Here is an 11,650-nt window from a genome sequence, read left to right on the forward strand (position 1 = left end):
ATTCAAACAAAGACTTTACAGTGCACGTCTTGAGTTCGATTCCTGGCGCTGGTGAATCCCACGATGGTGGCTAAGGGGAGGCTAAAATGTCTCTGTGCTTCCCGACTTTCAAAATGGTGAGTTACCGTAACAAAACTTCTAGTTGGTCCCTTTTTTATTTAAAAAAAAAAATATTGAATGTCCAACTTCAACTATCTTTACAAATTCTAAGAGGGTGTCCAAAAATGCTTTTTGGGTGTACACAAAAGTATGCCGACCTCAACTAGTCAGTCCAATTATTTTGGGCTTAAAACTCAAATCCATTTCAGCCCATCATACATATGATAACAGTTCAGGAGAAGTCCCAATAAATGGAAGAAACCCCGTGTTTATTTGTTTACCTGAAAATAGAAGCAGCAAAACCCTAGACATCTAACAGCCTTTTCGAGCTCTTCTCATGGATCCTCCGCCGCCAGAGGCCGTCTACTACATCTGTGGAGGTATTGATCTTCCCTTTCTTCTTCTTCTTCTTCTTCTTCTTCTTCGAGATGAATTACATACAGAAGAATTTGAATTTGTAATAATAAATTAAGGATTTAATGTTGTTGTAATGTATTGTAGATTGTGGGATGGAGGTGCAGCTGAAATCCAACGACGTGATTCAGTGCCGCGAGTGCGGTTACCGTATCTTATACAAGAAGCGTACTCGCCGCAGTAAGTCTCGATATCCTTATATGCTTTTATTGTTGCAATATTGGTTGATTTCTCCAAAAGTTGATTATTTGAATATATTCGGGGATTGGGTAAATACCCAATTATCAGTAATCGATTTCGGATTGATGAATGTGGATTCTCTTGATTATTCGAACGGTAGAGGGAGTCGAATTTTTTAGCTTATTGTTTTATGTTTTTAGGGTTTATGACATTTACTGAATTTCGTAGTATGACCTTAGTTTTAGTTTGTTGCAAAAGGAGGACATGGTTTTGGGTAAGGAATTCGTGTTTTTTCACTGTCAGCATTTAGTGTTTTGTAATCGAAATGTTTGGCAGCGAGCAAATCTACAAATTAAGATGGTTATGAATACCTTAAAACTTGAGTGGCTTTCTTTACACCCAATTATGCGCTTGAAAACTACTCTGGTCCAATAGGCCCAATTTAGGTTCAATTAGGCATCACTCTCTTTTTGTTATTTTCTCAGTTCATACTTCATAGTATCTCACTAGGGTTTTATTAAAACTTTAAAAGCCTGGTCGAATTCATTCTTTGTTTGGCTGGTTTCCACCCTTTTTGTACAAGATGGTGAAATTCGTTATGTTTCATGTGTTCTTCATCTTTAGTAATTAGTATCTGTTCTCTTAGCATTACTAATCAAAAGACCTACCACACCTTAGCAACAGAAATTATTTGTAAAGTTATAGGCACTGTAGGAAATCGTTATATTGATGCCAAATAGCGATACTGACCAGAGTGATAAGTTTTCCGTTAGTTTTTAGGGCTCTGGCTTAGAGGATATGGTTTTACGTGCACTTAGCCTACACCAAGATGCACCAATACTAATATTTGATCACCAAATTTAGTCGGCAAGATTCTGAATCAAAGTTAGGTAAAGCGTTGCACCCAATTATTTGAATTTTGTTGAAATATCTGTCATTCCTGCTGATTTAAGGTCATTGATCGAGCTAGCAGTATTGCTGCTACAAAGTGTAAATCACAACGTGGTAACTGCACACAAAACAATAACGGCTGTTGTGTCACTTTGTTCATGTTAGGCTTTAACTTATGCTAGTCCTACAGTAATCTGCTATATATACTCTCTTTTCTTTCTTTTATGTCTTAATGACATCACCATGTTATACTATCTACCAGCACAGGTATCGTACATTTGATACATAAAGAATTGTATTGATATGGTCCACTTTTGAAAGAGAACTTCATCCTTACATCAATTTGAATTTGAAAGCCAAAAAATAAAAACAATGATAAACACGAACGCACAAAGAAGTTGTAGCGCTGTTGTGTCCTCTTTCTTTCCTATTCTGCTGTAGTGTCCCATATGAAGCACTGATGAATGCCTTCTTGCTACCCTTTTCATATATATATATATATATATATATCATTCATCTATTGCTCTCTCAGTGACAATATTCAATGATTTATAATGACTTAGTTATGGTTGTTTTTGCAGTTGTTCAGTACGAGGCACGCTGAGAAACCCGCGCAGAGCTCCTCAGCATGGCAGCGGATGACATGAAAGGTAGAGTGTCGCTTGTTAAATACCTCCATGGTTGATACAACTTGGGGAGCCAACTCAAAATAGCCCAATCGGGCAAGGTAATTCAGTGTAACAAACGCAGCTGTAGTGACATTAAAATTGAACATATTGTTGTGAAATATTATGTTTGGCGATGAATGGAACATCAAGATGTCTGATTGGAGCCTTATAAGTGAGATAATGGTTGACAAATATTCAGTTTCTTTCAAGGTTTCTCAATTTTCGTCTCTTATTATTCATCGTTCTCCTGATATACCAGAACCCAAAACGACAGTATTATATTCATCGAGTATTATTCATCGTTCTCTTTCCAGTTTTGGCATTTGCATTGAATAAATCAAAGAGGAATCGAGACCAAAAATTAACGGATGTGGATAAGGGGAAAATGGACTTTGTGGATTCCATTTCCCTATTTCAATTCTGTTGGCCCTCACCACCAAGCAATTGAATTCGTGGTTTCACCCGAAATCCGAGTTCCTTTGTTGTAGATGGTGAGCTAAAAACTTCCAAATACTGTAGTGTCGCAATGTAAACTCTGATGTACTTTCCACCGTGCTGCGTCGCCGACAATTAGGGAGTGAGGAGGTGAGGAGTGAAAAGTTAGAGGTTTCCTCTCCCCGCCACCACAGATGGCCGGGGACATGTCCGTCGGAAAAAGCCAACATGCTCTGTTAAACCATCAAAACAACAAACTTAAAAACTACAAGCTCCAAACTGCTCTAACTTATTTTGACGCTCAGCTCATGAAAGCTTAAATAAAATAAACTCTCTCAAACCCCAACAAATACTACTCTCTCAGGCCTTATTTGGTATAGAAGATTGGATTGAAATTGGTGAACCCATGTTTTTAAGGTGTGTTGAAGGAAGAAATGAAAAAAATCTTGACCAACCTAAAGGTATGAAAATGAAATGAAAATTAAAGATGAGTGGTATTTTTATTATTTAGAAATGTTGTCCTGGACATCAGGTGGCCAAAGAATGCGTGGCCACCCAATGCAGGTCTAGAACCACATTAGTTGGCATCATAATTTGTCCCTCATGTCAAACAGTACGTCAATGCAAAGTTGATGACTTCCAAAGAAACCAACATGGGAGTTCGAACTCGAGTTAGAACTTTCAAACCCTTGCTCGTTTTTTATAAGACCTACCTTTTGAGATTACCATCTAGCCCAAATTTAAAAGTGAGTAAACAACAGAAAAGAGCAGATTATTTAACTATTACTTTAAAGATGAATGTTAAGAAGATTCTCTCAAAAGTGAGCATCTTCATAAACTCTCTCACACCTCTTTTGGCACAGTATTTTCTAATGTTAATGAGGTAATAGAGAATTCATAAAGAGTCTAACTTTGAAATATTCTATTTAACATTTCTCCCCTTGGAAATAGAAAATTGATGATCCAACAATGAATACGACACCCATTGCATTGTCGTCGATCATCAACAAGTGGCGAGACGAAAAAGGTTCAAGAATTCCTGTCGTGGGAAAGTTTATCTCTCATTATCTTGTCAGAAGTGGAGATAAGAAGAAGGTTCAAGAATTCCTGTTGACAGACACCATCGTGCGGTCTCACCGACTCGGAACTCCTCCTGCGGTAAGTTTTCCGTTTCATCTACAGATATAGAAACAAAGAATAACCTCCAAGGTTGTCGTTCGTTCTTTCAGAAAGATTATTCCTTATCTGTTTGTCCTCAGTTGCAGTTTTGTTCGATTGTTACTATGTTTTTGTGTGCGTATGTTTGAGTAAGATTCTTATAATTAGTGAAGAAACAGAAACATGAAGTGGGTCGAATGAAAATGCAAGAAAAAATGAAGAAAATTGAATGCTTATGTTTCAGTAAATAGGAAATTGTAATGGGGTTTTCACTTGTAGGTCCTTGATAGATTTATAATTTAGAGAAAAACCACTTTAAACCTAATACTTTACGAAAATACCCAATTGACTCACTTGGTAACGGGGGAAGTATTTCACAACTAAGAATAGTTAAGAGTATGTGTATAGATGAGGGTTTTTTTTTTTTTTTTTTTTTTCCTCCAATTGGGCTCATGAGGTGTTTTTGTATGAAACTTATAGTTGTCGGGGTGTTTTTTTGATTTACTTAATGGACAGGGCGGTTTATGCTATGAAGATTATGAAAGTTATAATTAAATAAATTGACTTGGTTATTCTCCAGTATTGTGAACTTACTCAGATCTCTTGAAGAGGAGTCATTTATTTAGGTTCTCTGCTTTGCAGTTGGTTTGGAGAATGCATTTTAGACATGCAACAGATTTGGACTTGAATTTCAGTCTTATGTTGGGATACCCGTCTGGCGGCTGGGACTGGACTGGAATCCTGTCGCAGGATTAGGACTGAGTCCAGTACTGTACCGTAGAGTCCCGGCTTGGGAGGGGATTATTTGGTAAACGGGGGTGTGTACCCCCTCTTGTTTCTCTCTCATTGTGTGAGCTATTAGTCTCTCTCATCACGTAAATCCACATGATGAGAAAGATACTAATAGCTCACACGATGATATAGATACTGATAGTAGGGGGATATACCTCCGGTTGCATGTTAGATTCTCCCGACCCTTGGGGAGGAGACATGTTGTCTTTGATAAGTGGGAAAGTTATCTAATTTAACTGAGTCTTAGTCCCACTATTGTTAAGCTCATCGAGCATAGGCCACAACAGTTATTCCATTTTAATTGGTCTTGCCCTCTCTAGTCCCAGCCACCAAATAAAAACTAGGCTAGTCGTTCTTAATTGGCAATTCAAACAGATAGGGAACTATCTAGATTCAAAGTATCTTGAAGTAGGATATGAAGGCTGACTTTCAAATTCTGCCCAAGTTGAAGGAACGGTCTTCATCTCTTACTTCAACATACCTTGAATCTAGTAAGTTATCCCATCTACCAATCCAAAGGGACCCAACGTGACCTTAGGGGATATTTTGAATGCCTTCCTTTTTTGTTGTCATTGCATATTCTCTCACGAAACTGGGTTATGTTTCTCATCGGCAGTTTGAAATTTGAAGATGCCTGCAAAATACATCATTCCTGCTGTTTTGGGATCATTTGCAGTGGCATGGACAGCTGACCATTATTTCGCTGACAAGAAAATATTTGGAGGCAAGTTTGTTCTATTTACATTGCTATGGGTTTTTTTTAGGAAATTTATTGCGTAATAGTTGTTGCAATAGCCTGATGGCATTATGTTTGTTGCTAAACTCAGGAAGTACTCCGTCAACTGTTGCAAACAAAGAATGGTGGGAAGAAACTGACAAGAAGTTTCAGGCATGGCCTCGGACTGCCGGTCCACCGGTGGTCATGAATCCCATTAGCCGTCAGAATTTCATTGTCAAGTCCCGCACCGACTCTTGAAGATTTTCCGGATCTTCACTCCGTTTATGTGTGTTGTGAGCTGAAAGCATGATTGAAGGATTGGCAGAATAAATGTTAGGCTGGTTTGAGAATGTTGTGATGTGAACTTTTTTGTACCAAAAGAAAAATGTCAGGGAATCCTAAATCTGAGGTGCAATAACCCAACAATGAATCACCGTGTATAAATTATCACTCTTCGGGATTTTATCGATATGTCTCTATTTGAATGAAACAGTCAATATTTGGGCAGTATGTGTCGTCTCTTAATCATTTCAACAAGGGGATTGGGATTTGTAAAATCCTCATTTCAGTCAATTTCCGGTTATTTAAGCTTTAACTAGAAACAGATGGCCTCAAGGCTCCCCAACAAGCTTAAGTGGATGGAGAATTCTCACGTACCAAAGCTTGGATCTGATGCGTTCACAATTGAGAAATGATGGTTAGGCGAAGCTGTCTCCAACCGAAAGGGTTAAACATAGCCCAATCAGAATTATATCCCTACAAAAAATTATTCTTAAATGAACGGTGTCAAGTCATTCATGCCATTTTCAACTGAATCGATTAAATATAGCTCCAATAATTTATTAGTTTTAAGTTTATAACATAAATTTATTAGTTGGTATAATTAACCTACCATTGGATGTTTTTAAATCTAGCCATCGAATTTGAATCAGTTATTTCAATTGAGGAGCTGAGCCTCCAAAAAAAGGGCTAAGAGGGAGACCACATTTGGCCTAGTCATCGGTTGAAGATGAGTTTTTGCGCAAATCAGGTCATTTTTCGGCTTTTGAACCTTTAGCCTTCTCCATTGGAAATCACCTAAGTGATTTGAATCAGATATGGACTAGTTTTTCATTGCAAAAGGGTGTGAACTTGATTGAATGAGAAGCCATAACATGCACCTTCACATATAAATCTCAAAAACCAGGAACTACAACTTATGATATGGACCTAATATGTAAACAGAAACTTAGACTAATCCTTTCCAGTGGGAGGACTTTCCCTGCATTCATCCACCCCCTCTTCCTGCTTCAACGCGAACCGATTACAAACGCCTTTTCACTTCATTCCTTGAACACCGCGAACAACCAGATGGATGATACGATTGATGCGTTCAGGGCATAGAAGACTCAAATGACTTACCATCCATCAGTTTTTCTTGATTTCTTCCAGCATTTCCACAACCTTCTTCATTTTCGGACGTTTGGCAGGTATGCTGTCAGTGCAGAGCAAAGCAATCTTCAGTGCTGCAAGCATTTCTTTCCTCCAACCGAAGGACACAGTGCTGAGCCTTGCATCAAGAATCTGCTCCGGGGTTTCGCCTCTTGCCGGAGCATTATGCACCCACGTCACCAAATCTACCCCCTCGTCAAAGGCTTCATCTACTGGTAATTTGGTTGTAAGGATCTCAAGCAAAACAACACCATAGCTATAGACATTTCCAGGCGCTGTAACTTGCATTGTATATGCATATTCTGATGACAGAAGAGAGGAAGAACACAAAACTAGATTAGCACACTAACAAAGCTACCAAGTGAAAGGAATGAAGAATAAACTGTATTAAAAAAACATACCTGGAGGAATGTAGCCAAAGGAGCCTGCAACCGCGCTGATACTGGCTGTACCTCTGGATGGATCCAAGAGCTTCGATATCTCAATCTCTCCAACCAAAGGATTGGAGTTAGCATCCAGAAGAACATTACCAGAAGAAATATCGAGATGGATAATCGCTACATGGTGAAGGAAAGCCAACCCTTCTGCTACTCCTATGGCAATAGAGAGTCTTTTTGGCCAGTCAGGTTCATATTCGGGCAGCTTTGTAGATTCATGAAGAAGCTGACATAATGTCCCATAGGGCAAGTAATGATGCAGCAAGAGAGCAACGTCCTCGTAAATAACAAATCCGATAGGACGCACTAGGTTATCATGACAGAGTTTGCTCAGCCTTTCGAGCTCTCGGATCATCTTATTCTGGTGATGAATGATTGTCCTGTCCATAGATTTCAGTCTCTTCACAGATATGATTAGCCCAGACGGCATAACAGCCTTGTAAACCGTGCTAAAGGTCCCGGTACTGATCTTGTTTGAAGCCTTCATGGTTGCTTTAACAGCACTATCAAGATCTATTGCTTGTTTGAGATTCTCAACAAAGACAGTGCCTGCTGCTATCACCGGTAGGTTGTTGGCTGCCTCGTCTTCAGTCCCTGCAGCATTTTCTGCCTTCTCCTGTCTCTCTCTTATCATAAACAGCAAAACAACAATGGTTACCGATATAAAAACTGCTAAACCAGAGCCGATAACTGCCAGTATGAACCTGTAAGAACCCCTATGATGGTAATTTGCACGGTCACCACCGTTAGAATTTTCACATAAGGAGCTCAGTGGTTCTCCACAAAGCCCTTTATTCCCAAGAAAACTTGAATTCAAACTCTTCTGGAATGGCACGAATGTTGGTACCGGGCCAGTGAACAGATTGTTGGAGAAATTAACCTCTATCAAGCTTAACATGCCCTTAAGTGCAGTTGGAATAGCATCAGAGAGCTGATTGTTGGAGACATCAAGAGAAACCAGCTTGTCAAGTTTCCCTAAATCCGCGGGAATAGGTCCGCGGAGATGGTTGAAGCTTAAGTTTAAGGCGATCTGCAAGTTTTTGATATGACCAATTTCAGGAGGGATACTGCCAGTCAAATAGTTTCTTCCCATCTGCAACTCAAGCAGTTTAACACAGTTTCCAATCTCATGAGGTATCTCCCCCCGAATCGAATTCTGACCCAATAGCAAGTATTGCAATCTCGACATGTTGCAGATATCACTTGGTATGGAACCATTGATTCTGTTATTGCTCAGATCAAGCTTGTTAAGATTCTTGCAATCAAGAATTGATTTCGGAATATCTCCAAACAGACTGTTGCCGGAGAGAATCAATTCCTGCAGATTCATGAGCTGGCCAAGCTCCAGAGGAATTTTCCCGGTAAATCCATTTGAGGCTAAATTTAGGAGGGTGATATTGGAGCACTTGGAAAACTCGGGAGTAATCTCACCAGAAAGATTGTTATTGTCTGCCTCAAAGTATGTAAGGCTACTAACATTTCCAATTGCATGAGGAATGCTACCTATAAGATTATTGTTACCAATTCGAATACTCGAAAGGCTACTGCAGCTTCCAATTTCTTCAGGAATATCTCCACCTAGTCTGTTCTGGGTCAGAACCAAAAACTCCAGATTCCCTGAAGCAAAAATGCTTTTGGGAATTGGGCCTTCTAGCTGGTTAGAATGCAGATTCAACAATTCGAGCTTAGAAACTGAGCCTAGAGTATCTGGAATTTTACCCTCAAATGCATTCTCATAGGCAGTAAAAACTCTCAAGTTGGTGAAATTCCCCACCCAAAGTGGGATAACACCACTCAACTTATTACTAGAAATTTGAAAATCCTCTAACTTCTCCAGCCCCTGAATTTCATCAGGTATTTCTTCTACTAGAAAGTTATTGGAGAGGTTCAATGATCTAAGGTTTCTGAGATTACCGAGTTCAGGCGGAATTGAACCTCCAAACTTATTCAAAGCCAAATCAAGAAACTCAAGCTGTGACAAATTCCCAAAAGCTGAAGGAATTGGTCCATGGAAATCATTGTACGACAAGTCAAGCCTCTTCAAAGCCTTGAGCTCAGAAACAAGAGTCACATTACCTCGGAGGTTCTGGTGCGAAAGATCAAGCTTTTCCACCATGGAATGATTCAAACCGCAGCCAATGCCGGGCCAAGAGCAGTAATCTGAGCCGTTGCCACCCCATCCGAGTACTCCGAGCTCTTCGGTAATGGCGAGCAATGTAGCTTGATCATGAAGCTGAGCAGCCACAAGATGAGACTTGGATAGAAACCCAACAAGAAGAACATAAAACAAACACAAAACCTCCATTTTTGGGTTGTCTGCAACACTTCCCCTGTGGAAAAGAACTCAACTTTCTTCTCTGAACTCCAAAACAGTGACAAGGGAATACATAAAACCCTTCAACCTCCAAAACCCAATTTTTTTTTCTTCAATGATTTAGTTTTCAGCTCCTGAACTGCAACCAAATGTCAGTCTTCCTTGTTCTTGCTCAGAGAATCAAACCCAGAAAAGCATTGAAGGATTCACCATGAAAAACCATGACCCCAAATCAGCTGTCAACTTTTTTGACAAAACGCATTTCAGCATTGCATCAGAGAGCAAACCCAATCCCTTAATCCTAAGGGGAACAAGATAAAAGGGAAAGCACAACATCAAAGGGTTTTGATTTCAGGGATGGAACTGATTGAAGACCCAAATGAAAGGAAGAGCTACTGGTACAGTAGAGTGCAGAGAGAAAAACAAAAGGAAGCAAAAAAAGAGAGGTAAGAAGATGATTGAACTATGGAACATGGGTTGTGATTTTGTACATGGAAAATGGCCATATCAGATCATTTTACTTACAGAAAGAGAAGCTTTGGTTGCAGAACCAAACAAGAAAATGCGTCCAGACTCCAGAGGCAAGGCTTTTGTGAGAAATGGGAGAAAGAGTAAAGAGTACAATGTTTTTGGCACCAGAGAGAGAGAGAGAGAGAGATTTGTACTGAAAGGAGTACAGGAGTAGGGAAGGAAGGAAGGAAGGGAGAGAGATGAAATTCTTTGTCACGTAGGCCTTCACGAGAAATGGGCAGTGATGAGTGAATGAACTGCCCACATAAAGCCTACCTGGCCGTATTGCGCCCTTCATAGCATACCATACAAACTTATTGCATCATACTATTTCGAACTGAATTAGTTTCATTGGACTAGTTGTGGAATCTACTTCACATTGAACTTCAATGATTCGAATCGTTTATTTTTCAAGTTGCACCTCATAGATCATACTCACAAAATATTAGCCAAATAAAAAATATTTGAGAGTCTGAGACATCTAATTAGGTTCAAAGAAATTAACGAATATTTTGTTTGATAAGAAACAATGAAATTTCATTGTAATAATTAAGTAGGCAAATGGTTTTAGATTGAATTGGATTTTTGCAAGAATGATCTATGAATCGAGACTCATAAAATAGACAGTTCAGATCGTTGAAGTTAGATGTGTAGTGGGTCCCATAACTAATCTCCATTTTTTTTTCAAAAAAATGGGGATCCCTTTACATGAAAGGTCTATAATGAAAAACTTATATACATACATAGAGTGCGTTTATTATATCGGACTATTTCGAACTGGTCTAGCTTCATGGACTGACTGGACTAGCGAGGGAGTTAGTCAGAGTGAGTCCCTTATAGTCTCATTAAACTCAATCCTTGCACGTAACAAACACAAGACTACACTAGCTCATCCAATTCAGTCCAGTGAAATTTAGTGAAGCCAAAGGGATATACATGTATACACCTCATCCCATCTAGTCACACACACATATACATATACGATATTTATATCTTGCACATTTTTTGGTCAGAAGATAAAGTGAGGATTATATTTTCAGTTGAGAAAAAAACTACGCCACAAGCTAGAATTCCACTCTCGTTTTGTTCTTTATGTAAATAAGAAAGGTTGGCCCTTCATACTTCATAGCAGACTGATACTATATGCTCACTTATGTGTTCTATTTTTCGACCCAACTTTATAGTGATTTGTTATTTATCTTTCGGTTATAAAAAATGTAAAAAAAAAAAAACGAACAAGTGAGCGGATATAGCAATAGTCTTGCAGAATCTCTGATACTATTTATCAACTTAAGGTGCATCAATTTGTAACTCTTTTTTGGTGTCGAAGCATCAATTTATAACTAAGCATAAGTCAAGTTGGGGTAATATGTTACGATTCTGATGAGATTTACTAGTAGCTAAGTGGGGTTGTGATCGGCATCAATTGGCTTCTTGAGTGGTATTAGTGTAATAAGGTTGTTAGGAGGTTATTGATATAGTTGTAATTGGATAAGATTAGTTAGGGTGAACAGAAACTATATAGTGAGGTTTGTAAGAAACAGAAAAACAGTTATGAAATAATATTGGAATTCCTTTTGTTCTCTCTCTCTCTCTCTCTCTT

General features: G+C 38.9%; 3 protein-coding genes across 3 annotated transcripts; 2 read left to right on the forward strand and 1 right to left on the reverse strand.

Annotated features, from left to right (window-relative positions):
• Positions 1–315: 315 nt before the first annotated feature.
• LOC126592716 (DNA-directed RNA polymerases II, IV and V subunit 12-like) lies at positions 316–2,471 on the forward strand. Its single transcript, XM_050258482.1, has 3 exons — positions 316–479; positions 601–693; positions 2,166–2,471. The coding sequence occupies exons 1-3, from the start codon at positions 437–439 to the stop codon at positions 2,186–2,188; spliced, it is 159 nt and encodes a 52-aa protein (XP_050114439.1). The 5' UTR covers positions 316–436; the 3' UTR covers positions 2,189–2,471.
• A 1,209-nt stretch (positions 2,472–3,680) lies between these two features.
• On the forward strand, positions 3,681–5,862 carry LOC126592715 (uncharacterized). The gene is made up of 3 exons (XM_050258481.1): positions 3,681–3,845; positions 5,254–5,365; positions 5,469–5,862. Exons 2-3 carry the CDS (start codon positions 5,268–5,270, stop codon positions 5,611–5,613), a joined length of 243 nt encoding a protein of 80 aa, XP_050114438.1. The 5' UTR covers positions 3,681–3,845; positions 5,254–5,267; the 3' UTR covers positions 5,614–5,862.
• Positions 5,863–6,461: 599 nt separating this feature from the next.
• LOC126592714 (leucine-rich repeat receptor-like tyrosine-protein kinase PXC3) lies at positions 6,462–10,308 on the reverse strand. The gene is made up of 2 exons (XM_050258480.1): positions 7,188–10,308; positions 6,462–7,088 (listed from the first exon to the last, which is right to left on the reverse strand). Exons 1-2 carry the CDS (start codon positions 9,526–9,528, stop codon positions 6,763–6,765), a joined length of 2,667 nt encoding a protein of 888 aa, XP_050114437.1. The 5' UTR covers positions 9,529–10,308; the 3' UTR covers positions 6,462–6,762.
• Between the last annotated feature and the right edge of the window lie 1,342 nt (positions 10,309–11,650).

Source organism: Malus sylvestris, chromosome 12 (genome assembly GCF_916048215.2).
Source record: "Malus sylvestris chromosome 12, drMalSylv7.2, whole genome shotgun sequence".
Taxonomy (NCBI): Eukaryota; Viridiplantae; Streptophyta; class Magnoliopsida; order Rosales; family Rosaceae; genus Malus; species Malus sylvestris.

Excerpts from the sequence above, each read along its gene's own strand:
- LOC126592716 (XM_050258482.1), top strand. The coding sequence starts at position 437 with ATGGATCCTCCGCCGCCAGAGGCCGTCTACTACATCTGTGGAG. Across the intron at positions 480-600 it reads CGTCTACTACATCTGTGGAG|ATTGTGGGATGGAGGTGCAG; the intron begins GTATTGATCTTC and ends AATGTATTGTAG. Across the intron at positions 694-2,165 it reads CAAGAAGCGTACTCGCCGCA|TTGTTCAGTACGAGGCACGC; the intron begins GTAAGTCTCGAT and ends TTGTTTTTGCAG.
- LOC126592715 (XM_050258481.1), top strand. The coding sequence starts at position 5,268 with ATGCCTGCAAAATACATCATTCCTGCTGTTTTGGGATCATTTGCAGTG. Across the intron at positions 5,366-5,468 it reads AAGAAAATATTTGGAGGCAA|TACTCCGTCAACTGTTGCAA; the intron begins GTTTGTTCTATT and ends AAACTCAGGAAG.
- LOC126592714 (XM_050258480.1), bottom strand. The coding sequence starts at position 9,528 with ATGGAGGTTTTGTGTTTGTTTTATGTTCTTCTTGTTGGGTTTCTATCC. Across the intron at positions 7,089-7,187 it reads CTTTGGCTACATTCCTCCAG|AATATGCATATACAATGCAA; the intron begins GTATGTTTTTTT and ends TTCTGTCATCAG.